We start from the raw sequence: 27782 nt of genomic DNA, 5'->3' as shown, positions 1-27782 counted from the left end.
AATCTCATGGGAATGTGGGGCACAATGAAAAGCTGAAGCAACTGGCAGCAGGTCACCATCTGGTTGTTTGGCACTTTTTTCTTTGTACATTATTTGTTTACTAAAGTAACAAATGCAAAGGAATAAAAATTAAGTATTTCATCAAAAGTGTAGTGAGTTTTAGGAAATGACTAAATAAATACAAGCATAGCTCCGCCTAATGTTTTATACCTATGAATGGGATGGATATTACTACAGGCATTCAGAATAAGCTGTTGCACCGAAGAGTGTTAAAAACGAGTAAGGGGGCTTCCGGCCTGTCTTCTCTTTACGAGTTGCAAGCTGGTGGGCTGTGTGGTCTCCCTTCGTGGAAATGGCCAGCGCCAGACCGCGGGTCCCTGCTGGCCAGGACAGGTTCATCTGCATCTACCCTGCTTATCTGAACAACAAGTAGACCATCGCGGAGGGGCGCTGCATCCCCGTCAACAGGGCTGTTGAAAATCCTACAGCTTCAGAGATTCAAGATGTATGCTTAGCAGTTGGACTTAATGTATCTCTTGAGAAAAATAAAATGTACTCTAGAGAGTGCAATCGTGATGCTCAGTACAGGGGCAGAGTCCGGGTCCAGCTGAAACAAGAGGATAGCAACCTCTATTTGGTACAGTTTCCATCACGTAAGTCGGTAATGTTGTATGCAGCCGAAATGATACCTAAGCTAAAAACAAGGACACAAAAAACAGGTGGGACTGACCAGAGTCTTCAGCAAGGAGAAGGAAGTAAAAAAGGAAAAGGCAAGAAGAAGAAATGATCTGGAACGAGAATCAAGTCTATGGTTCTCCGGTAAGACACATGGATGGAGGCCTCCGTTGTCTACCTGAGAGACACCGAAGAAACTTTGCTTGCATCTGGAAGGAACTGTGACTTTTTGTGCCTCCCAGCTACTGCATCCAAGTTGACAATGAAATAAATACACATGAACATTTTCTTTTTTTTTTAATGTGTGAGAGTGAGTGAGTGAGTGAGTGAGTGAGAGAGAGTAAATGAGTGAGAGAGTGAGTGAATGTGAGAGAGAATGAGTGAGTGAGACCGTGAGAGAGTGAGTGATTGAATTAGTGAGAGTGAGAGTCCACATGAACATTTTCATCTTGCTTTTAAACAATATAAAAGAATTTCCCTTCAGTGCATTTTGTGGATGAAAGAAGAATATTTTTTAAATGGAACAATGAACTGTACCCTAAGTTACCTGAAATTCTGTTTATCCTCTGTGAAAACATGTTTGAGATAAATTTAATAACATTTGAATCATATAATTTGTTCATCTTTTAAGTTAATGAAAAAGTTTGACACTATTAAAAAAAAGAGTAAGGGGGAGGGGGAGGGGGGTCGAAAAGGAAAATGAGCTGATTCCAGGAACCCAAGTAGAAGGCAAATTTTGAGAATGACGAAAGCAACAAATGTATAAGGGTGCTTTACTCAATTGATGTATGTATGGAATGTGATAAGAGTTGTATGAGCCCCAATAAAATGATTTATTTTTTAAAAAGAGTAAGGGATGTCTCTGTGTGGTTTCCGCATCGGGTGGCTGCCCAGACACCCGCCTTAGAGAGAGCCCTGATTACAAAGTGTTCTTTCAACAACCGGTCTGCTGAACCCAGACAAAAAAATTCTACCAAACCAGTGGGAACTAACTGAATCCCACCTCTGCATATATTGTCTTCAAGGGCTGTTATTGTTTGGACTTTACTTGGTATTTCAATTTCCATGTACCATTTTATTTAATAGTCTAAGATTGTGTTACTTGCTACGCCCTAGGAAGGGTTCTGTGAAACAACTTTCAGGTTGATGATATCAGACGTCCTGTAGACATTTCCCTAGCACCTTAAAATTGTTAGCATTATAGTAATCTTTTGGGAAATGTAATAGTGATTGTATCCCGTTGTTTGTGTTACCTTAGTCTTTGTTGTGTGCCTTAGGTCATTTACCTCTCAAAAAAATGATCATGATGGCCTTATTCTAACAAGCTTTGTGATGTGCGCCAAGGGGTAGTGAGGAGGAGATGGGCCACTTAGGGTTCAGTGTAACAACAATGAAACTCAAAACCTTCCTCTAGTTCCTGAACGCTTCCTCCCCTCCCAATCATCATGTCCCCAATCCTACCTTGCCTTGCGGACCTCGTTGTACCAGAGGATGTACAGCGGTGCAGTGGGGATCTGGAGGCACAGGGAATCTAGGAGACGAACCCTTCAACACCAGCGGTGGGAGTGGTGACACCAGGAGGGAAGGGCATGTAGAAAGGGAGAACCGATCTCGGAGATCTATGTGTAACCTCCTCTCTGGGAGATTGGCAAGGGGGAGGCGGGTGAGGGGAGACGCCGGGGAGTGTAAGATAAGATATAATAATTATAAACTATCAAGGGACCAGGGGTGGGATCGGGGAGGGAGGAGGATGGGGGGAAAAAAAGGGAAACCGAGCTGATTCCAGGAACCCAAGTGGAAGGTGAATTATGAGAGTGACGAGTGCAACAAATGTATAAGGGTGCTTTGCTCAATTGATGTATGTACAGATTGTGATAAGAGCCTTATGAGCCCCAATAAAAAGATTTTAAAAAAAGAAAATGATTAGGGCAAAGAATGTAGGGATGTGCGTTATACAATTGATGTATGTATATGTATGGATTGTGATAAGAGTTGTATGAGCCCCTAATAAAATGTAAAAAAAAATAGGTGAAATCACAATAGAAATAATTGAAGAAAAAAAAAGAATTTACTTCCCCCCCAGTATCAGTAGTGGTATTTAAAATTACTGTAAAATCAAATACCCACTGCTCTCGAGTTGACTCTGACTCATAGCAACCCTATAGGATAGAGTAGAACTGCCCCTGTGGGTTTCTTAGACAGAAATCTTTTTTAGAGTAGAAAACCCCATCTTTCTCCCTGGATTAGCTGGTGTAATCAAACTGAGGACCTTGCATAACCCACTTCTCCACTAGGGCTCTTTGTGAATTTTTAAAAATAATTTTATTAGGGGCTCATACAACTCTTGTCACAATCCATACCAACATCAATTGTGTAAAGCACATTTGTACATTCATTGCCCTCATCATTCTCAAAACATTTGCTCTCCACTTAAGCCCCTGGCATCAGCTCCTCATTTCTCCCTCCCTCTTCGCTCTCCACTCCCTCATGAACCTTTGATAATTTATAAATTATTATTATTTTCTCATATCTTACACTGTCTGACGTCTCCCTTCACCCACTTTGCTGCTGTCCATCACCCAGGGAGAAGGTTATATGTAGATCCCTGTGATCACTCCCCCTTGCCACCCCACCCTTCCCCCACCCCACTAGGGCTCGTTTTTTAAATGGCTGTGCTTCTGTAAGTATCTGGACATTGACATTACTGTACTTTTAGATGACAAGAGAAAAAATCTGTATTATGTCAAGATTTGAGAATATGCAATTGCTGTTTTTACCATAATTATTTTCCAGCAGACACGCAGTATTCATTTCTTCCCTCTCTAACCTCCCAAATATATATATATATATATATATACATGTACATATGTATATATGAATGTATACGTATATATATGTGTGTATGTATTTTTGGTGGGTTTACTTTTTTTCACCTAAACATTTTGGGGGCTTTGCTTAACTTTTGATTACACTTTTATTGTTTTTAATGAAAACCTATGGAATTTTAAGTAAACTAATCTCTGAGGGTGGTTTTTTTGTGTTACATACTGGGACCTTTGTATTAATGGAATAATACTGGGGGGAAATAATTCTGATTCAACTCTGCTTATATCTTTAATCCTTTTAAGTTACAAAGGTACTTAGTTGTTTTGTCTCCTTATACAGTTGGGTTTTTTTATGTTCAAAATTAGGAAAGCGTCCACATTTAAGGGGAAATAACTTATTGAATTAGGAAAATAAGTTTCCTAATTGTGATTGGTAACTTTCTTATGCAAATTGCATTGTTCCAGTTGGTATATATATATATATAATCTCTAGATACTCATCAGTACACAAACATCTATGAGTCTTTGACTTATTACACTTTATTTTCTAATCTGTACCTACTTAAAGCTGATTTTTTTAATCAGAAAAGATCGCATCATTTAATTTATCTTTTCTCTTTTTAACAGGAAGCAGAGAACCCGGCATACAAAGTTGAAAATGAATCCTCTGTACAAGAATTGAAGCAAGATGTATCAAAAAAGGTTGGCAAGCTATAATTGGTTTTAAAATCAGACATCACATTTAGTGGTGTGTATACATAACATGCAAACTCTTCCATACCATTTTTCCATATTTGCATATTATGGATGTTAAGTAACTGTATCTTGAATCCATTGTATCTGTGATCTAAAATATATCAAGCTTTTAAAAGTCATTTTCTTAATTCTATGCAATTCCTAATTTACTCATATACTTGAAGCAAAAGTTTGGTCATATTTTTATTTTTTAAGCTTATGTTTTTATTATATTAAACTGTAGCTGCTTCTGAGGAGGTTGTTATTTGAAGTTAAGGGTTTTGAAAAGCTCAGTACAGTATGTTCTGATATCTTCACAAAGCATTACTCTGATAATACCCTTGATACCAATTAAAGGATGCGTCTTCAGAGATTGTTGTACCTGAAGACTAAACGTAAGATAAAATACTTGAAAATGGATGGTTTGCCATCTCAAGGTGTTCAAATCCCGAGTGTTTCTGTGTTCTATGTACTGTTCAAGACAGTTTTTAAAAGCCAATAAGATGATGAAATTCCTAATCTTCTACTTCATATTCCTACTTCTATGAAAAGCAGATAATCCAGCTACTTCAGAAGGTCTATATGATGATTTAACGAGAATGTGGATATTTGTCTAATTCACAGTAGGCCCTCTTTCCTTTCTTTACTAGAACTTGGCTTTATTTTCTTCTCTTTCATTGGCTTCGTCCCCTCAGCTTCTTCCCCTTTGTAGTTTCTTGAAAAAGTCGATGGCATTGGATATACAACCTTATCCTGTTTTTAACCCAACTGTAATCTAGTTTCTGTTTTCTCTCCATCATTGGTATTCAGGGACCATCTGGTTGACAGACTAAATGGGCTCTTATTTAATATTTTTCTAGTGAGAGTAAAGTAGGGCTGGGATTTGAAACTTTAAGTTTGAGATCACCGATTGTGTAGAATATGTAGAAATCAGGGTGGGCACTATGGAGCAGCAGTAGTATCCAGTTCAAGTGAGTGTGGTTTTTCTGGTAAACCCCATCAAAAAGAGTCTGAGCCATTATTTTTCTTTCTACAGCCATAGGAGAAAGGTGAAATTTCACTTGTTAGTACTGACTGATTAGACAGGGGGGTTTTCCCTAAATATTTTTAAAAGGCACAGATTGACTATTTTTCTCGGCTACAGAAAAAAGATTAAATGGGGAAAAGGGTTGGGTGTTGGAACTCTTTTCGTGGCCCTGCCATTCGCCCAAACAGTGCAGCAGTCTGTTTAAGAATGCTAATGTGAAAGAAAAAAAAAGAATGCTAATGTGTTTCGTCCCAGCTAGTCTTCTGTTGGAGATAAACAGCTTGAATTCTTATACTGGTACCATTTTGAGTCTCATGATTTTGTAAATGGACTCAAACCAGCAGATTTATTATTTCCATGACTTTTACATAAATGAGTAAGCAAACTACAATGTTAAGAGCCTTAATGTAATTTTACGTTTGAACATTGTTTTGCAAGATTGATTGTACTTTTGTGACTACATGTGCTTAACACAAACTCCTTCATACTTAAGAATATAGATCTGAAGTCATACTCCTAAATTTATATTCTAGCTTTAACATTTGTTAGCTCTGTGATCCTGGAAAAATCATTTGAACTCTCTGTGTCCTAAGTTCCTTTTTTGTAAAATGAGGATAGCAAAAGTGCTATCACATAACATTACTGAAAACCATAAATATTCATAAAACGTTAAGAACATTTCCCGAAAGTAAATATTGTGTGCATGTTTGCTATCGTGTTCTTAGAAAAGAACTTTTTTTTTTAAAAAAACTTACTTTGAATCTTTTACCAGATTATTGAAAGTATTATTGAGGAAAGTCAGAAAGCCCTTGAAGATGACCCTTTGGACGAGAAAGAGAAAGAACTCTCTAATCAGGCAAGTGAGAGCCCTATCGTGACTGGAGCAGACCTTAGCAATATGCCTGGACGGTTAGCTATAGATCAAGTACTACAGGAAGATTCCAAAAAATTAGAGAGCCATAATACATGTGAGAAAACTGAATCAGAATCTAAAAAATGTTTTCCTTCTGATGACGCTGATGAGAAACCAGCAGATGAAACCACAAAATCAACTGAAATAAGTTCAACTGAGCAGCTTCATATGCCTGAAACTGATGCTGAAGTATTGAACAAGGAAGTCGTGGAGGCCAAACAAAGTGATGTTCAAGAACCTACATCCTCAAATTCCTTCTCTAATAAAGATTTTGCTACAGCAGAAGAAGCTGCTCCTGCCAAACCTCCAAGACAACTTACTCCAGAACCTGATATAGTGGCTAGTACAAAGAAGCCTGTTCCTGCACGCCCACCTCCTCCAACTAATGTCCCACCTCCCAGACCCCCACCTCCTTCTCGACCTGTTCCACTGCCAAGGAAAAAGAAAAGTGAATCTGAATTTGAAGCTCTTAAAACTCCGGATCTAGAAGGCAAGTATCAATTGAGAAATTCCGTTTATACTTGTATATAAGCCAAGTTTTTTTTTTCAGCACATTTTTAAGCAGTTTTTGTGGTTAAAATTGGGTGCCTCCGCTGATATTCGGGTCGGCTTATACTCGAGTATGTACGGTAACCACTTTTGTGGAAATTTTTCTATGTTGTAGCTACTAAGGTTTTTTTGTTTTTACCTGTTAATTCTGTGAAAAGCCACATTGACGACCATGCTAGAAAATGTTCACATTGACAGTAACTTATATTACTATCATTAGACATTTCTCAGTAGCCTTCTAACTTTCATAACTGTTGCTGTTTACGCAAGGCCTGTGATAAGAACATGAGATTGTTCAAGTGGTGCGGTGCTTAAAGTGCTCAGATGCTGAGCAGTTTGAGCCCACCAACTGTTCCATGGAAAAAAGATAGGATAAGCTGCTTCCATAAAGATCTACAACATTGGAAACGCCATGCACCAAGTCTCTGTCCCATAGGGTTGCTATGAATTGGAATCAGCTTGAAAGAAGTAGATTTGGTTTTGATTTTGAGTTCTCCACATATAAAGCAAGACTAATAAAACAGTTTACTTCATAAAGTTGTAAGAATCTAACAAAAGTTAAAACACTGTATAAGCTAGATATAAGCTTTATGAGCCCTTTATAAGCCATATATAAATGATAGTTATTGCCGTTGCTATTGTCATTGTAGTTGCCAAAGAGAACATCATGTCTGACACCCTCCTAACTCCAAGCATCGCTTCAGAAAGCACAGCCAAGGATTCTCAGCCTTCTCTTGATTTGGCAAGTGCTACCAGTGGAGATAAAGTAGTTACTGCTCAGGTTGGTGAATTCCGGTGTTATTTGCTATTGGCTTTTACAGCGTTCTACAACAAACTAGTTTGTTGCTGGTTCAACACTTTCTTCTCTTCAGTCTAGCTCCACTCATAACAAGCTCAGTGGCCATAACAGACTCGTTAACATGAGTCTCAGATACTCCATTGAGACAATTTTAAAAACCCAAAACATTTCTCAAAGGATTATTATAAAGATGAGTTGAGTTAAATTATGGCAAGTACATGGTATGTAGTACACATTGAAAACAAGACTGATGCTATTTGTAACATGATTGATATTAGTAAACACCAGCTATAATCTTGTTGTACCTGACCTATATTGATCAAAATTCTGAGCTCTAAAAGATAGTTTCCTTTAACTGACCATGAAAAACACATTTTCCCAGGCAATGTGCATGATAATATGGATTTTACCGTATTCAAATTCTGGGGCCCCAGGGCTGCTTAAAGTGGCCACCGTCATGGGGTGAACGTCAGTAAGTCCGCAGGTTATGAACCTCCAGCTTTAGGACAACTCATACTTGCCCAATAATGTCATGCAAATTTGCCCTTAATTCTGAAATGATTGCCCTTTTAGCAACACTCTTTTCATCATAGTCACCTTCAACTTGCTGCGTGCACAGCTTTTAAGCATTGAAAAGGCTTCAAGCTTTCTCTTGCACTAAATACATAAGAATCATATGCATCTGGTCCAACTTAAAAACACACTTAGGAATATATTTGATTGATCGAAGGGTCTCTTGTAGTAGACTATAAATAGTTTTTCTTAACCTTAAAACAAGGTTCTCACTGCACACTGTCATTGAGGTCATGCTGACTCATAATGACCCCCTAGGACAGGGTAGAAACTACTCTTGTGAGTTTTTGAGACTCCAACTCTTTATAGGAGTAGAAAGTTCCGTCTTTCTCCCTTAGAGGATCTCGTGGTATCGAATGGCTGACCTTCTGGATTGCAGCCCAGTGAGAATAAACACTACGTCACCAGGGCTCCTTTAGAACAAGGGTCAGCAACAGCCTATTGTAGGGTCCCTTGCAGTCTCATGACTAGGGGTTTGTCAGAGGTGCCAAGCCCACCGAGTGACTCTGTCGAGAGGGTGGCACCAAATTGACTAGCTACCAAATGTCTGTATAGTACTTCAGCTAAAAGTTATATTTAACAAAAAAAATCCCTATAGTTCCCTATAACAGCAACAACAAAATTGCATAGGCCTCTCTGACATGTGTCACTATACCGACAAGTCTAAAACTCTATACTAATTTGCTTTTGGAGTCTTCTAATATACTCAGTCGGGAGCTGTCATTATTACCAAGTTTGAACGACATTTCAAACTACGGTTTCATAGGCACCCATTGCAAGCACACGCTGTTGTTTTCATTACTACCAGTGTTTCTATAGCAGTAGTTTTGCCAAATTCTCTGGCATGGTGGTATGTATATGTGTGAACCCGTGTCGATAACTTTTTTAAAGAATAAAGGAATTAAAGGAAAGGGAAAAATGTTTTTAAAAGCTTCTGCTTAGCTACTAAGGAAACTAATTTTTTAGTTCTACGTAGAAAAATTTTTGCAAAACAACTTTATTGTTAGTGTGTTAGTGTTTCGTTGGGTTGACTAGAGAAACAAATTCATAACACTCATGTGTATAAGAAAGAGCTTTATATCAAGGAGTAATTGTATATTCAGAAAATAACCTAGCCCAGTCCAGATCAAGTCCAATATTAGCCCATATGTCCAATACCAGTCTATAAATGCCTCTTCAGACTTATGCACCACATGCAATGTCGCTGAATTCAGAAAGCTCACAGGCCAGTGAGTGGAAAGTCTTGTGGATCCACTGGCGGTGGAAGCATCTCAGCGCTGGCATGGGTCTCCACATGACTCCTTCAGCATCAGGGCTCTGGCTCCATCAATGTAGCTTCATGTGACTTGTCAACAGGAATGTCTTGCAGAGAGAGTATATCTCCCACCTCCAGGGAGGAACACAGGAGTTTCTAGAATCCTCTGGGGAAGGCCATGCCCACACAGAGGCCTCATTGGCTATGACCTGAATGACAGGCAAGACTCCACCCTGCCACAACCTGACAGATTCTGTAACTGCCACAGCTAGTATTCATCTCATCTTAAGAAAAATCACATTTAGAAAAAATGTAAATTATCAAGGGTTCATGAAGAAGGGGAGAAGTGAGAATCTGATATCAAGGGCTGAAACAGGAAGAAAATGTTTTGAAAATGATGACGACAACAGATATACAGATGTGCTTGACACAACGGATGTATGTGTGCATTGTGATAAGAGCTGTAAGAGCCGCCAATAAAATGATTTATAAAAAATACATTTAATCAATTTACAACTATAGCATGGATTATTCTATAATGAAAATTGTTCATAAATATTACTAAGAATATGGTATGATCATGGTACAAGAAGCAATCTATGGGTGGGCGGGGTTGGGGGTGACACCATGAGTTATCACAGTGGGTGGCACCAACCTTAGTGATGCCACTAGTTGCTGGGATAAGAATGGTCTTTAAATTTTAGAAGATTATTTTTAAAACTGGAGAATGTGTGTATGTGATACAAAAAATGAAAATTGTGTATCACCTGGTTCTTTAAAAGTTTGTTGACTTTTGGTCTTAGTGATATGAATTTACACCCTTGATTAATGACAGTTTTAGTACTGTCATTCCATTAATAGTGAATTTCTTTGGGGTCAGAATCGAGTAGAACATTGATTTGTTTTCAAGTCTACTGATTTTTTTCAGCATGCTGGGAAAGAGAAAGGACTGCAACTGAGTGTTCCATTCAGAATGTTCGTAGACAGTACTTTAGAGCTGTGTGCAGCTATGAATAATTGAAAACATATAGAAATTGACTCACTTTACTTTGTGTTTATAAAATTATAATTGCAGGAAAATGGAAGAGCACCTGATGGGCAGACAATAGCAGGTGAAGTAATGGGCCCTCAGAGACCTAGATCCAACTCTGGGAGAGAGCTTACTGATGAGGTATGCTTAGATATTTTTTGCTCTTTGGTTCTTAAAAACAAATCTAAAAGTCATAATCTAGGAAACCAGTGAAAACCGAAGATTGTCTAGGGTTTTGTTTCATTTTAATATGATGGAACCCTGCCCTAAACTTGTCCTTTCACACGGTTATAAAATAAATGTATTAAGAGCAAGGACCATATTTTATAGAAAGTAGACTTATAAGAAACTTGATATTATAGGAAGAACATGTTTGATACCTATTAGATTGTATACAGTATAGAACCAATCAATGCTTACTTCTTACCCTTAAAATTACTTAGTATGATTCTCCAAATGTAAAATGGAACTCACTGCCATTGAGTTAATGTCATCTCATAGAGACTCTGTAGGACAGAGTCCCTGTGAGTTTCTGGGACTGTAACTTTTAACGAGTGTAGAAAACCAACTCTTTCTCCCTCAGAACAGCTGATGGTTTTGAACTGCTAACCTTGCAAATTCAAGCTCATTGTGTAACCACTATGCTACCAGGGCTCAGGTTAATTAATTCTTAATGAAAATTTGAAGCAAAATTTGTCTTTAATTTGAGCAGTGCATTTAAATATTGTACTTTTCGGAAAACAATTTGATAGTTTCTCCACTTATTAAGCATAGAGCTGCCATACCCAGGAATTTCACTCTTAGATGTACCCAAGAGCAATAAAACCCTAAGTAAACATAAACCATTGTACACAATTACTGTTGAGGCTCCTTTTCCCCAACAAAAGCCAAAAAGCATAAACCAACAAAATGCGCCCATCAACCACTGTTGGATATATGAAATACAGTATAGTCATACAATGGAACAGTTTTCAGCAATAAAAAGAAGCACAGCATACCATATGGATAGATCTTGAAACATTATGCTAAGTGAAAGAAACCAGTCCATAAAGGCCCTATTTTTATAATTCCATTTATGTAAAATGTCTAGAATAAGCAAATGTAGAGAGACAGAAAGTAGATTGAGAGTTTCCAGAAGCTGGGGAGGAGAGGGTGTTGAGGTGACTACTAATAGGATCGGGGTTTGTTTTGAGAGTGTTGAAAACATTCTCAACTTAGAGAAGGATAATTGTTACACAACTCTCAATCTACCCAAAATTGTGCTCTTTAGATAGGCATATTTTATTTTATGACATATTAATCATATCTCAACAAAAATGTTTTAAAATGATTATAAACACTATTGAATATATCAAAAAAGTCCTTAGCATACTTACATCTTTGGGGATTTAGTAGACTCAAACTGATAATTTCATTGTAGATCATCTGATTGTTATTTTTTTTACCTCAGGAAATTTTAGCCAGTGTAATGATTAAGAACCTAGATACTGGAGAGGAAATACCCTTGAGCCTTGCAGAAGAGAAACTGCCAACAGGTATTAATCCTCTCACTCTGCACATCATGAGGCGGACTAAAGAATATGTAAGGTATGCTCTAACAGTCTGAATGGTGAAGATAGCTGTTTGTGTACTGATATTCTTGAATTGGATTTCTTTTCGTTCTTCTGTAAGTCTGGAATTACTGACGGTGTGTGCTAAACTTTGTTCTCAGGATTGCACAATTACCGTATATACTCGAGTATAAGCCAACCCGAATATCCCCTGGGGCACCTAATTTTACCCCAAAGACTGCATTACAAATGTGCTGAAACGCTCGACTTATACTCGAATAAATACAGTACTTGGGAAATATAGTACAAATCTTCATCGAACTTCCTACTATTTCATTTCTCCTATTTTTCAAATGATCTGTATTATTCCAGAAACAATATAAGGAGTCCTGGTGGCACAGTGGTTAATCATTTGGCTGCTAACTGATAGTTTGGTTCCATGAATCTCCCCAGCAGCTCTGCAGAAGAAAGGCCTGGCAATCTCCTGTTGGGTTTACAGCCAATAAGTTCCTATAGCACAATTCCTCTGTCAAATTGGTGTACCACGAGTCGAAACGGACTTGATAATCAAACTCATTGACATTGAGTCAACAAAAGACACATCATAAACAAACATTTTAAGATAAAAAGCCAAATGAAGTGAACATCTCATTTTGTGACAGAGTGGTGCTGCCTGGTAAGCTTTGGGCTGCTAACTGCAAGGTCAGTGAACGTAACCCACCAGTTGTTCCCTGGGAGAAAGAGGTCGTCTGCTCCCATAAAGAAGCCTTACATAGAAGGTTTGCTGTGAGTTGAAATGGACTCGATGGCAGTATGCTGTTATCTTTATAGGGCTAAAAAAGAGAGAGAGTTAATTGCTTGTCTTTTCTGTGAGATGTAAATGGGTCTAAGGAATAATTTTTATAAAAGCAAAGGTTTTTTATTAACCATAAAACCAAACCCATGGTCATTGAATCGATTCTGACTCATAGCAACCCTATAGGGTAAAGGAAAATCCACTTCCTAGGGCTTCTGAGCATCGTAGCTGGTGAGCTTGAACTGCTGGCCTTTGCAATTTAGCTGTCCAGTGCATAGCCTATATACCACCAGGGCTCCTCTTTGTTTAGTATATATATGATGAGTGAAGAAAGAAGATAACTAAATGTTCCTTTCTGTTCTGCATAGTTTTTTTCCCAGCAAAAAGTATTGTTTGTGGTAATATTTCATAAGTTCCTAAAACATTCATTTACATTTTATATATTGCCATTTGCTTTTAAAGATGATATTCTTCCATCTCTATAGTCATTGAATTTTCAAGGTCACAATCTTAATTTAAACCATTTTAACATGTCAGCCAAAGTATTTTTTTATTCTGATCAAGATTCCATCATAAGTATAGAGATTTTGAGATATACAGGAGAAATAGCTTTTTAAAAATCACTTCATTGGGAGCTGTTACAATATTCCATACATCAAGTGTATCAAGCATACTTGTACATATGTTGCCATCATCATTTCCAAAACATTTTGTACTTGCTCCCTTAGCATAAGCTCCTCTTTTTTCCCCTCCTTCCCCCACCCTCGTGAATCCTTGATCCATTGTGTATTGTCATTATTATTTCATATCTTACACTCTCTGCTGTCTCCCTTTATCCACGTTTCTGTTATCCATTCCCTTCATGGTGGGGGCTATACATCCAACCTTGTGATGGGTTCTCTCTTTCTCCCCTTTTCCAATCACCCCCTACCTTCATGATATCACTACTCCCACAACAGTTTCTGAGGGGGTTACCTGTCCTGAATTCCTTGTGTTGAGAACTCTTATCTGTACTGATATGTGTTCTCCAGTCTAGCCGGATTTGTTAGGTAGAACTGGGTTATGATGGGGGAAGGGGGCATTCAGGAACTAGAGCAATGGTGTGTGTTTCGTCAGTGCTATACTGCACCTTGGTTGATTAGCGTTTAAAAAAAAAACTTCTTCCCCTCCTTACAGTAACGATGCAGCACAGTCAGATGATGAAGAGAAATTACAGTCCCAGTCCACAGATACTGATGGTGGAAGGTTAAAACAAAAAACGTGAGTTCTCGTGCATCTTATTTCATGCTTTTATTACAAGTGTGAGAATCAGCATACTATGTGAAATCTGTGCTCTGTCCAGTTCGTGTGGCTGCCCACAGTCAATACTCCCTGTCTCTACCCAATGGGTTCTGTCTGGGTCCCATGAGGCTCGCCACATAAAGTTCATCATCTCGAAACTGTACATTATCCCCATATGGCTTTTGCTAATGGTAGGTGCCAAAGTGTTATTAGGAGAATGTGAGCGTCCTCCTTGAAGTTGTCCATTCTCTCTTCATCTCTGCAGACTGTTTGTCTTTTTAAACTCAACTGTAAGAGATTCTTCCTGACTACTCTAGTTCATAGTATTTTTAAAATCAAATTCAATGATACCTATGGTCTTAGTTACTTACTTTTCCTCTTTATAAATATATATTATATTTATTTTTAATTTATGAAGCAAGATAAGTACATATTAAGTGTCTGTTGTAAAAGGATTAGTATCACCCTTCTGTGTCACGTTTTATTTCTCCTACTAAACTGTAGCTTGAGTGGGTAAAATAGATTCTGCTCGATTATTCACAAGTTGAAAGTTGCTGGGTGGTACAGAAAAAAAGGAGCCCTTGTAGCTTATTGGGTTACAAGTTGGCTTTAAGGAGTCGGCCACACCAGCCGCAGAGCCAGTCGCCACAAGGCAGAGATCGCCAGAACTTCACCCAGCTCGCAGAGCCAGTCACCACAAGGCAGAGATCACCTATACCTGCACCTCCATCACTGTTTACAGTATGCTGACACCATCCATTCCTCCCATGCACTCTCTCCTTCTCAACTGGGCTCAATAATTCATTCCAATGGCCACGTACAACTTACAGACATGCCCACGATATGGGGCATGACAGTCTCTTCTCAGCCTGTTTGGTCTATTTAATGCCCAAAGGCATACCACTCCACTTTAAGCCTCAGCCCAAAGGCACCCACCTCTAGCTCCAGCTCTGTGGTCAGCAAACCCAGCTCCCCTACTTACATAAGTGACCAGAGCCAGGTCACTCCACAAGCCAGTCTCCTGCCCCAAAGCATGCAGCTTTACTTCCTCTGTGAGCTGGAAAATCCTCCACTCCTCTGATGTCAAAGGTGTCCTCTGAATCAAGGTGGTTCAGTGCTTACGATCTTAGGGTGCAAAGGGTGTGCTCTCCCTCAAGGTTCTTTTGATGGTAGATGAGCTCCCCCTTTCTGGTTCTGAGAAGGCTGATTTTGTACCTGGCAGGATGGTAATCACAGTGAACCCTGTTAGCAATCACTCACAGCTGAATCATGTAATCCAATCATTATCTGGCCCCACTTTCTCATCCAGACCCATCTGGGAAATAAAAGTCATTTGGTAGGAGTAACAAGGGCCTTTAGCTAAAAGAGAGCCATATTAAGCAATTCACTGCATTGCAGACTGATAACCACAAGGTCAATAATGGTGGACCAACCAGCTGCTCTATGGGAGAACTATGAGGGTTTCTGCTCCCATAAAAATGTAGCCTTGGAAACCCAAATGGACAGTCCTACTCTGCCCTATAAGGTCGCCATGAGTAAGAATCAAGAAAGTTACTTTGGTTTTTTGGTGATCTAAATGATGAAGCACTCAGTTACTAATCAAAAGGTTGGCAGTTCAAACAGTTCAGACAAGCTTGGTGATCTACTTCCGGAAGGATACAGCCATGAGAGCCCTATGGAGCAGTTCCGTTCCACCCACATGGGGTGGGAGCTCCATGCATAGGAGCCAACTCGATGGCAACTAACAACAACAACATACACACATCACTTAAGTTAAGTGACAATAAGTCAGCCTTAAGGCCAAAAGCACATTCTGCACTGGAGCCTGTTCTTTTCCACATATGGGAGATGTATGAGAGGAAGCAATGAGATTTTTTAGAATAGATGTGATCAGATGCACGTACATGATAACACCTCAGATACTCAACAATGGCAACTCTCAGGAACCTAAGAAATTAGGAATTACTCAGGAGACAGGTGAGCAGACAGGAGAGCGATCACAGTTCATGCAAAAAGCTTCTGCATCTTTGTAAGAAAAAAGCTCTTAAAGTTTATTCAAAGCCATTGCACTTCAACCTAATTTTAAAAATCTTGTCATCAGTTTTCTGAACTCACAGCAAATTGTGGCCACATATAAATTGGCATGTAAGATATGTTAAGTAATATCCTGACTGAGAAAAGACACAGAAATGATCAAAGACATCATATGTAGAACCACTGTTCTACCCAGCACTGCTCTCCATTCAGAAGAAATGGTAATATTTACACTGAACACTAATGTGAACTTTAGGGGCAGATTCTAGCTTCCCTGAGCCCTGCCCTGCTGCTTTGAAGGCAGCGGGTGAGATGAAAACCATTATCATGGCACACTAGTAGTCCATTTAAAAGGCCCTAAATAATATTGAATGGAACCCTGGTGGCTGTGTTGGGTAAGCATCAGACTGTTAACTGTAAGGTCAGTGGTTCAAGTCAGAAAGAAAGCTTCAACCAAAAAGCTTTACAAATTCTATATTGAGTCACTGTGAGTTGGGATTGACTTGGTTGCAGTGTGTGGAATATATTAAAGATAGTAAGTGTGGTAAAGAAGGCTGATGGTGCCCTGCTATTGAGAGAGATAGTGTCTGGGGACTTAAAGGCTTGAAAGTAAACAAGTGGCCATCTAGCCCAGAAGCAACAAAGCCCATACGGAAGCAGCACACCAACGTGTGTGATCATGAAGGGCTGAGGGGACCAGGTTTCAAACAACAAAGGCAGGGGAATAAAGTCACATCACCATGAATGAGGGGAGTGTGTGATGGGGACCCAATGCCCATCTGTAGACAGCTGGACATCCCCTGAAGTGGGGTAGTGGGGAGGAGATGAGTCACTCAGGGTTCAGTGTAGCGACAATGAAACTCACAACCTTCCTCTAGTTCTTGAACGATTCCTTCCCCCCAATTATCATGATCCCAATTCTACCTTGCGGACCTGCTTAGACCAAAGGATGCACAGCGGTGCAGTAGGGATCTGGAAACACAGGAACTCTAGGACAGATGAACCCCTCAGGACCAGCGGTGAGAGTGGTGACACCAGGAGGGAAGGGGTGTAGAAAGGGAGAATGGATCTCGGGGATCTACATGTAACCTCCTCTCTGGGAGATGGGCAATGGGAAGGTGGGTGAGGGGAGACGCCGGGCAGTGTAAGATAAGATAAAATAATAATTTATAAACTATTAAGGGTTCATGAGGGAGGAAGGAGCGGAGAGGGAGGGGGAGGGGAAAAAGGAAAATGAGCTGATTCCAGGAACCCAAGTGGAAGGCGAATTTTGAGAATGACGAGGGCAACGAATGTATAAGGGTGCTTTACTCAATTGATATATGTATGGATTGTGATACGAGTGGTATGAGCCCCAATAAAATGGTTTATTAAATTTTTTTTAAAGATAGTAACAAGGACCCTGTTCATCAAGGAGCGTAGGAGTGAAATATACATTTTTAATCCAGAAAATGTAACTTGAGTTAAAGGTAACAAAAGGTGTTTGGGGGTTTTAAAAATTATTTGTTTTCTTTACTTTTTTATTTCTAGTAGTAATGTGGGAATGAGTAAAACAGAAAATGAAATCCTCTCTTAAACTCACCTCTAGAAATAATCAGTGTTAATGGCTTGGTCCGTTGTCTGTGGAATGTTTTTCCTCACAAAAATGAAATTATACTAAACCTGTAGTTTGTCACCTGCCCTCTCAAAATCTAATATGTCATTGACAACTCTTCCTATCCATACCAATAGTGCATAGCCTGCAGTCTTTCTGTGAGCCAGACATGCTGAAAAATGGCTGAGAAGACATCATTCCTGCCGTCATAAACCTTATGGTTAAATGAGACCAGCCCTAAACCTGTAATTACACAGATACCTCTAATTACATTTGTAGTAATTGCTCGAGAAGGAAAGTGTGGCGTGCTCTGAGACTATATTGTAATGGCAAAAACCTAGTCGGAAGAGTCAAGGAAGACTCTTTCGTGAGGGCTGTTTAAGCTGAGGTCCAAAAGATGAACAGCAGTTCGCCAGGGGAGGAAGGTTCCAACAGAAACAGCCATGCATGCAAAGGCTCTGAGGCGGAAAGAGCTTGGTATAAGTCAATAACTGGTGTTTGCCTCGTTTGTTTTCTCCTTTTCCATTGGGAAAGCATTAATTTTTTTTAATCTTCTGTTGATGAAAATTTCACTCATTTCCACTTTATATATTCCAGATACTGCTGCCACAAACATTCATTTATATATATATATATATATATATATATATATATATATATATATATATATATATATATATATATATATATATATATATATATCCTAGCGATATTTTAAAGTACTACATTTAGCATCATAAATTGCTTACAATAGATTGTCTCTGATTTGCCTTTTTAATTTTATTATAAACACTGTGTGCTAGGCTTTGTGTTTCATATCCTTAATCTGTGAAATTTGAGTCTTAGGTAGTTGAAAAAGAATAAGTAAGTTGTATTTATAGGCAAGATGTACATACTTAGGTTACACTGTGTATCTACTAAGAAAGTATAATAGCCAAATTGCATTACATCTAAAATCTGATATAAAAGTGATGGGACAGGGAAATCTCTTGAGTTACTAAAGCCTTCTATTTTATAAGTACCTCTTTATATTTTATTCTTATTGTTAAAATTTGCTTTTAAGAACAACTCTCTCGAAAGCAATTTTCCTCAAAATGACTTTCATTTGAGATTCATCTCACCCCAGTCCCACAATATCAGATTAGCATGGGGTGGGGGGGTGCAATTATATACACTTTTTTTTAGTGTGCAGTTTCTTTATTTATTTATGTTTAATCATTTTATCAGGGGCTCTTACAACTCTTATCACAATCCATACATACATCAATTGTGTAAAGTACATTTGTACACTCATTGCCCTCATCATTCTCAAAACATTTGCTCTCCATGTAAGTCCCTGACATCAGGTCCTCATATTTCCCCCTCCCTCCCCGCACCCCTTCCCTCATGAACCCTTGATAATTTATAAATTATTATTTTGTCATTTCTTGCCCTATCCGACATCTCCCTTCACCCACTTTTCGGTTGCCCGTCCCTCAGGGAGGAGGTGATATGTAGATCCCTGTAATCGATTCCACCTTTCCACCGCACCCTCCATCCACCCTCTTAGTATCACCGCTCTCACCACGGGTCCTAAAGGGATCATCTGCCCTGGATTCCCTGTGTTTCCAGTTCCTGTGTATACCAGTGGCAAGTACATACACTTCAAACACTCCTTCACACACAGCCCTCTCCCAGAGTTGACAACTGTTAGTCATAGTTGAAATTTGGTGCTCTAGAGATTATGGCTTATCAATTGCAGGAAGCGCCTTCCTGTATTTTCTATATAGTCATATATTTATTCCATAATGGAAGGGATATGAAACTTAAAGAAATGAATTATTTCAAAATAATGTACTCGGCCAGTTACTCAGCTAACGAGCTCTTGTATGACTGGTTAAGTTAATGAGAAATGTTTTTGGAGGATATTTGTATTTCTGTTTTGGTTAGGACTCAACTAAAGAAGTTCCTAGGGAAATCAGTCAAGAGAGCAAAGCACCTTGCTGAAGAATACGGTGAACGTGCTGTAAATAAAGTGAAAAGTGTTCGAGATGAAGGTAAGCAACATAGAGCATTTTAGCATTTAAAATAAAATTTTGGTCATCTAATCTTCAGTTTATAAGAAGCAACCTTTTTCAAGATGAATAACTAATATTGAATATCTTAGTGATCAATTATTCCCATAAATTCTGTATTTCCTAAACCTGAATTTATCCCTACTTTGTGAATGGGGCAACCTGAAAGAGTTGAGTGTTTTGCAGTCCATTATAAATATATTTGTATGGGGTTTGTATTAGGTGAAAGTTTACACAGCAAAATAATTTCATCCTGTAATGATTTTTATACAACTACCTTTGTGCCTTTGGTTTTAATATTTACATCTTCATTCACGTTATTCTGTTTGCATGTATCCAGCTTTCCCCCCCTCCTTATCAGTTTTGCTTTTGGGTAATTTTGGCTGTTTGGTCTCAAAACATTTTGTGGGAAAAGTTCCTTATGTTTTCATTCCACTTTTCTGTGAACGTTTTGTAGCCCTCTCATAAAATGTTTTGTTTAAGGGAACACATTACTCAATGAATTATTATTATTTATTTTTAGATCATTCTGTTATTTAGCAGAATGAATGAATGAAGCTATGAGAAATAACTTCAGTTCCAAGTTTCGTGTTATCTTAGGGCCATAGTTTCTGGGGTTCCTTTAGCCAGTATTTGACCTTTAAGTTTTGACCTTTAAGCAGGTTTGACCTTTAAGTGTTGTTCTACCATGCCTCCTATAAGGTTTGTTATATATGTGGATTTATATGCAGCACACACAAACATGGAAACAAGGCATGAGCATTTACTTACATATGCCTTCCTATACACATATATACATCCATGGCTACCTACATAGCCATGCATACAGTTTTTTATTGATTTTGCTGTTACAAATCATGTATTATAACACTTATCCAAAATTGACCATTTTTTCATGTCTTTCTTAGTGCCTTTATTTACCTTGGTCAGGTTGTGCAGGCTTCATCCATATTTCAGCTTGCCCTGCCCAGCACCGCAAGTAACAAGTGGCTACTATCTAGAAAGTGATCCCCCGCCTCCCTCTCATCCCTGGTAGCCATCAACTAAATTTCTCTGTGTATATCTGTTCTTGACTTTTTATAGTAGTGGAACTATGTAGCATCTTTTTGTGACCGACTTATTTCACTCACCATAATAGCCTCCCATTTCATCCATGTTGTAAAAGGCTCTTTATTATTTATATTTATAAATTATATTTATAAATATTTTACAGCATTTCAAAGTTTGCACAGGTCTTGACTGTGCCATGATTGTTGTACTCATTTTTCTTTAACAAGCGCTTACATGGTACTTGTTCAGTACAGTCACTGTTCCGAGCACTTTCGCCTGTACTTACCTAGTCTTTATGCAAACTCTATGAGGTGAGCTTCGTTATTTGTCTGGGACAGAGAAAGGTTGAGCAGTTTGCTTGTGGTAGAGCTTGATTTGGATAACGAGTCGAGCTAATAACAAGTAGTGCTCCATTTGAACCCAAGCAATTTGACATGAGTTCCATGTTCTTCAATAATGTGTACTTAGTAACGAACATTTTTGCTTCTTCCATTTACTTGGTAAGCAGTGGGTATGGAAATATGATAGTAGTTGTATGTATATGAAGGCACCCTGCCTGGGTGCATAGTGGTTAGAGCCTGGAGGCTTAAAACCCTCCCTCCACTCTATGGGAGAAAACTGCAGCAGGCTGCTTCCATAAAGATTTGTCGCCTTCAAGCCCGTATGGAGCAGTTCTGCTCTGCCCAGATCCAACTCCATGGCAGTGGGTTTAGTTTTGGGATATCTATATTAGCTAGTAATCATTTCTGTTCATGCTTTTCTATTCAGTGTTTCATACTGATCAAGATGATCCTTCATCAAGTGATGATGAAGGAATGCCGTACACGCGACCAGTTAAATTCAAAGCAGCACATGGTTTTAAAGGGCCTTATGATTTTGAGCAGATCAAAGTGGTGCAAGATCTTAGTGGTGAACATATGGTAAGCGACTTTTTTACGTTTCAGGATTGGTACTGTTTTCATTGAGAGAAATGCTGTCACTGATGTGGAACGCTGAACTCTTCTTTTGAGTGTAATATTTTAGCCCGACTCAAGAAGAGCCAATCTACACTAGTATGGTTTAGTGAATAGGTATGGTAAAGGTCAATCTCTAAATTATTGTTGGAAAAATGAGTTCTTGAATGAACCTCTAGATTTAGCTTTTTAAAAAATGTATACAAAGCTACCCCTCGTTTAACCATTGAATTAGGGGTTGCTCTGGAAATGGTTAAAAATGTTCCCCAGTGTATTTTAAATAATTGACTTGTGTTTTTTCTTCAGAAACAAAGAATATTCTGTGAAGTTAGGTTCTTAGCTAAAACAAGGAGATACAAGCAGCACAGTTGAAATGTACCAAATCAGATGAAAGTATGTAAACAAATTGTGTTGGCAGTTGCTCCTGAAAGTATTTGAAACCAGAAAGGCAGCAGTGAAACTCAGCACTGGAAAAGGATGCTGTGTGTCCCTGATCAGCAAACTTAACCCGCCATCATCTCTCAGCATCTGAGATTGTTTCTAAGTGGACCATGAGTTATTTTTCTCGTCTTTTTTTTTTTCAAGGAGCAGAGCCACAAGCCTTTATTATACAAAACATGAACAAGGCAGGGTGGCCATTGAACTGACCCCTGTCATCCAAGGGTGGCATTACAATCACTTCTACACAAGCCTCTGGTGCCAGGGAAAAGGCGCTGGGTTCAAGTCCCCACGGGGGACGTTATGTTGGCACAGGGGACAGTAGGGACAAAAGTGCTTAAGGTTCTAGTTGCTTTTTAAAAAATAACAAGTACTCCATGAGTGGCTCAATTTGGCCTAAAGGAGGCAGTATCACACTAGTTAAAGTGAATTACCCCTGGATCCCACCTCGCAAAGCTTGCTGCCCTCAAGTGACCCCAGTGGTAGGGTTGAGGACATATGTGAGGGCTGCCAGGGTGTCCCCCCACCATCACTTCAGTTCCATCTCCTGCTTATCTACCTCCCTTCACAGGCATGCCACCAGCAGGGCAAGAGCTGAGTTCCTGGGTGGGTGGGACTTAATTGATGCCCTTGGGTGGCTCCTCCCCATAGGTCACAGGCAGGAACTGCTCCTGGGATGGCCCTTGGGCAGGCTGGCTTCCGCTGAGCCTGTTCTCCCTGAGGTACCTCTCTAGGAGCACTCGGGTGGGCTGCTTCTCCACCTGCCCTCGGGGAATGCCCTGGCCCAGCAGCCAGCCCACGAGCTCCTTGCGAGTGGGCCTGGGCCCCTGCAGGCCTTGGCGGCAGTGGAGCTGGCTCCTGCGCGCCAGCAAGTCCACCTCAACACAGGTCTGGAGGGCCTCCATTGCCTTCATCACCGTTTGGCCTTTCGCCGCCAGCACGGCCAGCAGTGAAGGACGCAGCTCCTCCGGGCCCATGGTCAGCAGGAGCCTCTGCAGGTCGAGGGTGAGGGCTCTGTCCTCAGGGTACGGAGCAGAGGGTGGGTCCTGATAGATCCAGCTGAGCATGCCCAACTCGTGCACCAGCTGCGTGCCACCCTCCAGCGTGGCCCAAGGCTGGAAGTCCATCTCACTAGCACGGAAGTCTGAGAGAGCTGGCCAGCGCTGGCGCCAGGCTCTCAGCAGCCAGGTGAGGAGTGGCTGGCAGCTGCCCTGCAGAGTCCGGCGGTAATAGTTGAAAAGGCCATCACTGGTCAGGTTCCCCAAGGTGGCCAGCTCTGCTGAGGTCAGGGACAGGACCTGGCCCCCCTGGTCATACACCCGCAAGATCCAGGTGATCATGGGTTCCTGACCATCTGTGTCCGTGTGCTGCCAGAAGCGCCTTGCCATGTCCATGAGGTCACTGAAGGCATAGCTCTCATTGCCCCGGCCCAGATAGGAGGACACCAGCATGCTGTCAGCCATGGCCGCCGGGTCTTCAGGGCAGGGAAGTTCTCTCAGCTCCCAGATTGCACCTAACCGCCTTCCGTTGCAAAGACTATTTTTCTCTTCTTGCTGAGAAGAGAAAATAATGTTGTTGAATTTTCTTCTATCCATCTATACTTGTGCTAATCCCTTATATTTAAAATCAGCTCTTGATTATCAGACTGACTGGGAATAAAGGAAATGTTATGTATAATCAAAGAATACAGGAATTTTAAGATTGCTGATTTTTAAATGCCACCCTTTTAATGACAATTGGCTTTATACTAACCTTTAAAATTTGTCGCTATGTGGAAATAACAGTAAACCTTGTTAGATGGCATCCAGATTATATTTTAGCACCTAAAATCTTCACATAAAATGGCTGAGTTGATTATAGCAACTAAAGAATCTTGGTAAATGCCATTGTGTTGAGTTGGCTCTTTTGTTATTTCTTCTTTCAAGTAAAATCCCAGTGAAATAGGCTCCAAATCATGAATTTCTGAATCTATTTGAGTCTTATGAAAACAAGTACTATTCCAGTAAATGAGCTCGTGCCTCTAGATTAGACTATCATCTTGGTGCACATCCATGTGTGTGATGGGAAGTCTTCATTGGCACTGTCCGGTAAGCGTTGGACTGCTAACTGCAAGGTTGGAAGTTCAAACCCACCAACTGCTCTTCAAGATGAAGCTGTCCTCTCCCCCATAAACATGTATAGCCTCTAAAACCCTCTATAAGGGGTCACTATGAGGCAGAATTGACTCTGGTAGTGGGGTGGACGGTATTGATAGAATTTGACCTTCACAATGTAGAGAGCTTCTAGTTCTCTTACACCATATCCCTGGCCCACCCACACACACACCCTCCAACACAGATTTCCCCACTGTTTTCAGTACAAAGGATTCCAACCTTCTCCTGCAACTCCAAGGGGAAAACAGATCGTGACTTTACAATTCCAACTCTACAAGGGTCATTACTAATGTGAGCCTTGCTCTTCCCTCAGTTCTGCCTCTTCTCTCCCCCACTCACGTTGCTTTTTCAATTAGGAGGCTGAGCAAAAAAACTAGGATGTGTGCTTTTGCAACTACGATTCAGATCTGACCACTTCACCAGTTAGCCAGTTGCTGTGGAGCCCACTCCAAGTCATGGCAAGCCCATGTATGTTAGAGTAGAACTGCATTCTGTACAGTTTGGAATGATGCCTTTTTCTGAAGTAAACAGCCAATCCTTTCTTTTGAGGCACCTCTGGGTAGACTCAAACCTTCAACCTTTTTGATTAGTATTAAAGCATAGCAGTCCAACAGCTGCTAACTCAAAGGATAGAGATTTCAATCAGCTCACATGTGCCTTGGAAGAAAGGCCTCTGACAATGTGTTTCTTAATAAACTAGCCATTGAAGACACTATAAAGCCCTTCAGCGCTCCTATTTTAATTAAAAATGTAAACAGGATTTGGGGCTTCGTGTAATTTATGGTAAACTGTATTATCTATCTTCTTTCCGAGAGTCCCTCTGTGTGGTGCTGTTAGCACTGCCGTACTCTTAGCTTTAGCCATACATGGTGTTAATAATTTGAAGATTGGATCCGTAGGTCTGATTTTGCAGAATTTTTAATATTTGGTTTAAAGTAACATCTCAGCTTTTTAAGAAATAAACTTGAAATTTCCTTTGTTCTCATAGGGAGCTGTTTGGACCATGAGATTTTCTCACTGTGGCCGATTACTTGCTTCAGCTGGACAAGACAATGTAGTGCGAATATGGGCTTTAAAAAATGCTTTTGACTATTTCAACAATATGCGAATGAAATACAACACTGAAGGTATTTTTTTTTTCATTTACTGATGAGCTTTTAAAATACAGAGAAATCTAGAATGTTCCCATTGTGGGCACACCAATGCACTTCTTATTTGGCAATCATTTGCAGCACCCACTTCTTTTCATAAAAACCACAAACCTCAAAGTAAGATGAGACATCAAGAGAAAAAAAAACCTTTAAGCCCATTGTAAATAGTTATCCAGGAAGAAAATAATAACAATCTATAATTTATAAACTGTCAAGGGGACATGGGGGGAGGGAGGTGGAAAGTGTGGAGCTAATACCAAGGGTTCAATTAGAAAGAAGATGTTTTGAAAAAGATGACAACATATGTACAGATGTGTTTGACACAATGGATGTATGGATGGATTGTGTAAAGTTTTTTTTTTTTTTTCCAAGATGAAGCCACACTTTATTGAATACTCTAAATAGTAAACACTTGAAGGGGTGAGGAGGGGGTGAAGGGGGCTTCTCGGGGAGCGTCCAGGGTCGGAGGTGGGAGGCCCTGGGCAGTTGGCCTGCTCAGAGGGCAGTGGATGCTCGGAATTTGTGGGTTAAACAGAACACGGAGGCCGTTAGGGCCGTGCACTGACGGGCCAAGAGTTTCACGCTCAGGTCATGGTAGCCCCTCTCACAGGTCAGCTTCGCGGCCTCCACAAACTGGCAGTAGGTGTCAACCACGTCCCTCAGGTTGCCGGCCGCCTCCCTGTGCCGCGCAGAGCAGCGGCTGCAGTCCGTGAGCTGGAAGCACAGGCCGGCCAGCTGCACCAGGTGCTGGAAGGTGGCGCGCACCATGCCCTGCATCTCCTCGGGGGACTGGTCCAGTCTGATCACGCTCTGGCAGCTGGACAGCAGCTTCTGGGAGCCCATGGGATTGTGTAAAGTTTTAAAGAAAAATAGTTATCACAATACTTTTTGGGCATAGTACATCCTTATATTAAGCAAATTAACTTATTTTATCCAGAAACCTGTAGTTAAAACCCAGTTTAATTTTTAAAACTTGATTAATATAAAAAGAGAATGAGATTAGTATATGCGAGGGGGCATCCAAAATTTCGTAGGAAAATTCCATTATCTTTCAATGGCATTTTGTTTGAATTTTTATAAGCCCTCTTTTACCTCTAATAATAATGATTAAGATAACATTCTTGGAAAAGCCTATGTGATTTGTCAGCATCAAAGGGATTGTGAAAAGGTGTTCAATGGTAAAGAAAGACTTGAGTGTATTAAATGCATGCTGATTACTATGATAAAGCTGTGTATTGTCTAGACAAAGACATGTACATATGCAAATATGTATATGAGGATAGGGAAATAGATCTATGTGCCTATATTTATAGGTTTAGTATTAAGGTGGCGGAAGGACATTGGGCCTCCACTCAAGTACTCCCTCAATGCAAGAATACTTTCTTCTATTAAATTGGCACTCTATGATACTCACCCTCCCGACACAACCACTGAAGACAAAGTGAGTGAATAAGCAAATGTGGTGAAGAAAGCTGATGTTACCCGGCTATCAAAAAATATAGGGGTCTTCAAGGCTTGAAGATAAACAAGCCGCCAAGTAGCTCAGAAGCAACAAAGCCCACATGGAAGAAACACACCACCAACCTGTCTGACCACTAGGTACAGAAGGGACCAGTTATCAGACATGAAGGAACTAAAAACCATATCAGTGGGTGCCCACCTCCCTGATACGATCAATGAAGACAAACGTGTGCATAAGCAAATGTGGAAAAGAAAGCTGATGGTGCCCGGCTATCGAAAGAGATAGCATCTGGGGTCTTAAAGGCTTAAAAGGTAAATAAGTGGCCATCTAGCTCAGAAGCAACAAAGCCCATATGGAGGAAGCACACCAGCCTGTGCGATCATGAGGTGTCGAAGGGATCAGGGATAAGGCATCATCAAAAAAAAAATCTCACCATAGTGAATAAAGGGGGAAGTGCAGAGTGGAGACCCAAAGCCCATTTGTCGGCCCCTGGAGATCCCCTTGCAGGGAGGTCTTAGGGAGGAGATGAGTCAGTCAGGGTACAATGAAGAGTACAGCTTGCTTTCCTCTAGTTCTTAAATGCTTCCCCTCACTATCATGATCTGAATGATACCTTCAGGACCAGGGGTGTCAGGGGCGATACTGGGAGGGTAGAGGGTGAGTGGGTTGGAAAGAGGGAACTGATTACAAGAATCTACATGTGACCTCCTCCCTGGGGGACAGACAACAGAAAAGGGGGTGAAGGGAGAGGTTGGACAAGGAAAGATATGACAAAATAATAATTTATAAATTATCAAGGGCTCAAGAGGGCGGGGGGAGCGGGGAGGGAGGGGGAAAAAGAGGACCTGATGCCAAGGGCTTAAGTGGAGAGCACATGCTTTGAAA

General features: G+C 40.2%; 1 protein-coding gene and 1 pseudogene across 1 annotated transcript in view; both read left to right on the top strand.

Moving 5' to 3' along the window:
- The window catches only part of WDR44 (WD repeat domain 44), a 97853-nt gene that overhangs the window by 42888 nt on the left and 27183 nt on the right, over positions 1-27782 (top strand). The window contains exons 3-11 of the mRNA XM_075538518.1: positions 4128-4202; positions 6035-6665; positions 7375-7505; positions 10427-10522; positions 11832-11968; positions 13904-13987; positions 19566-19672; positions 21509-21660; positions 25273-25411. Coding sequence (XP_075394633.1) covers positions 4128-4202; positions 6035-6665; positions 7375-7505; positions 10427-10522; positions 11832-11968; positions 13904-13987; positions 19566-19672; positions 21509-21660; positions 25273-25411 — 1552 coding nt within the window. The remainder of the gene's footprint in view (positions 1-4127; positions 4203-6034; positions 6666-7374; positions 7506-10426; positions 10523-11831; positions 11969-13903; positions 13988-19565; positions 19673-21508; positions 21661-25272; positions 25412-27782) is intronic.
- On the top strand, positions 353-946 carry LOC142434126 (signal recognition particle 19 kDa protein pseudogene; annotated as a pseudogene).

This window comes from Tenrec ecaudatus, chromosome X (genome assembly GCF_050624435.1).
Source record: "Tenrec ecaudatus isolate mTenEca1 chromosome X, mTenEca1.hap1, whole genome shotgun sequence".
Taxonomy (NCBI): Eukaryota; Metazoa; Chordata; class Mammalia; order Afrosoricida; family Tenrecidae; genus Tenrec; species Tenrec ecaudatus.
Note: the sequence above shows the minus strand (reverse complement) of the source record. Positions and strands in the feature narration are given on the sequence as shown.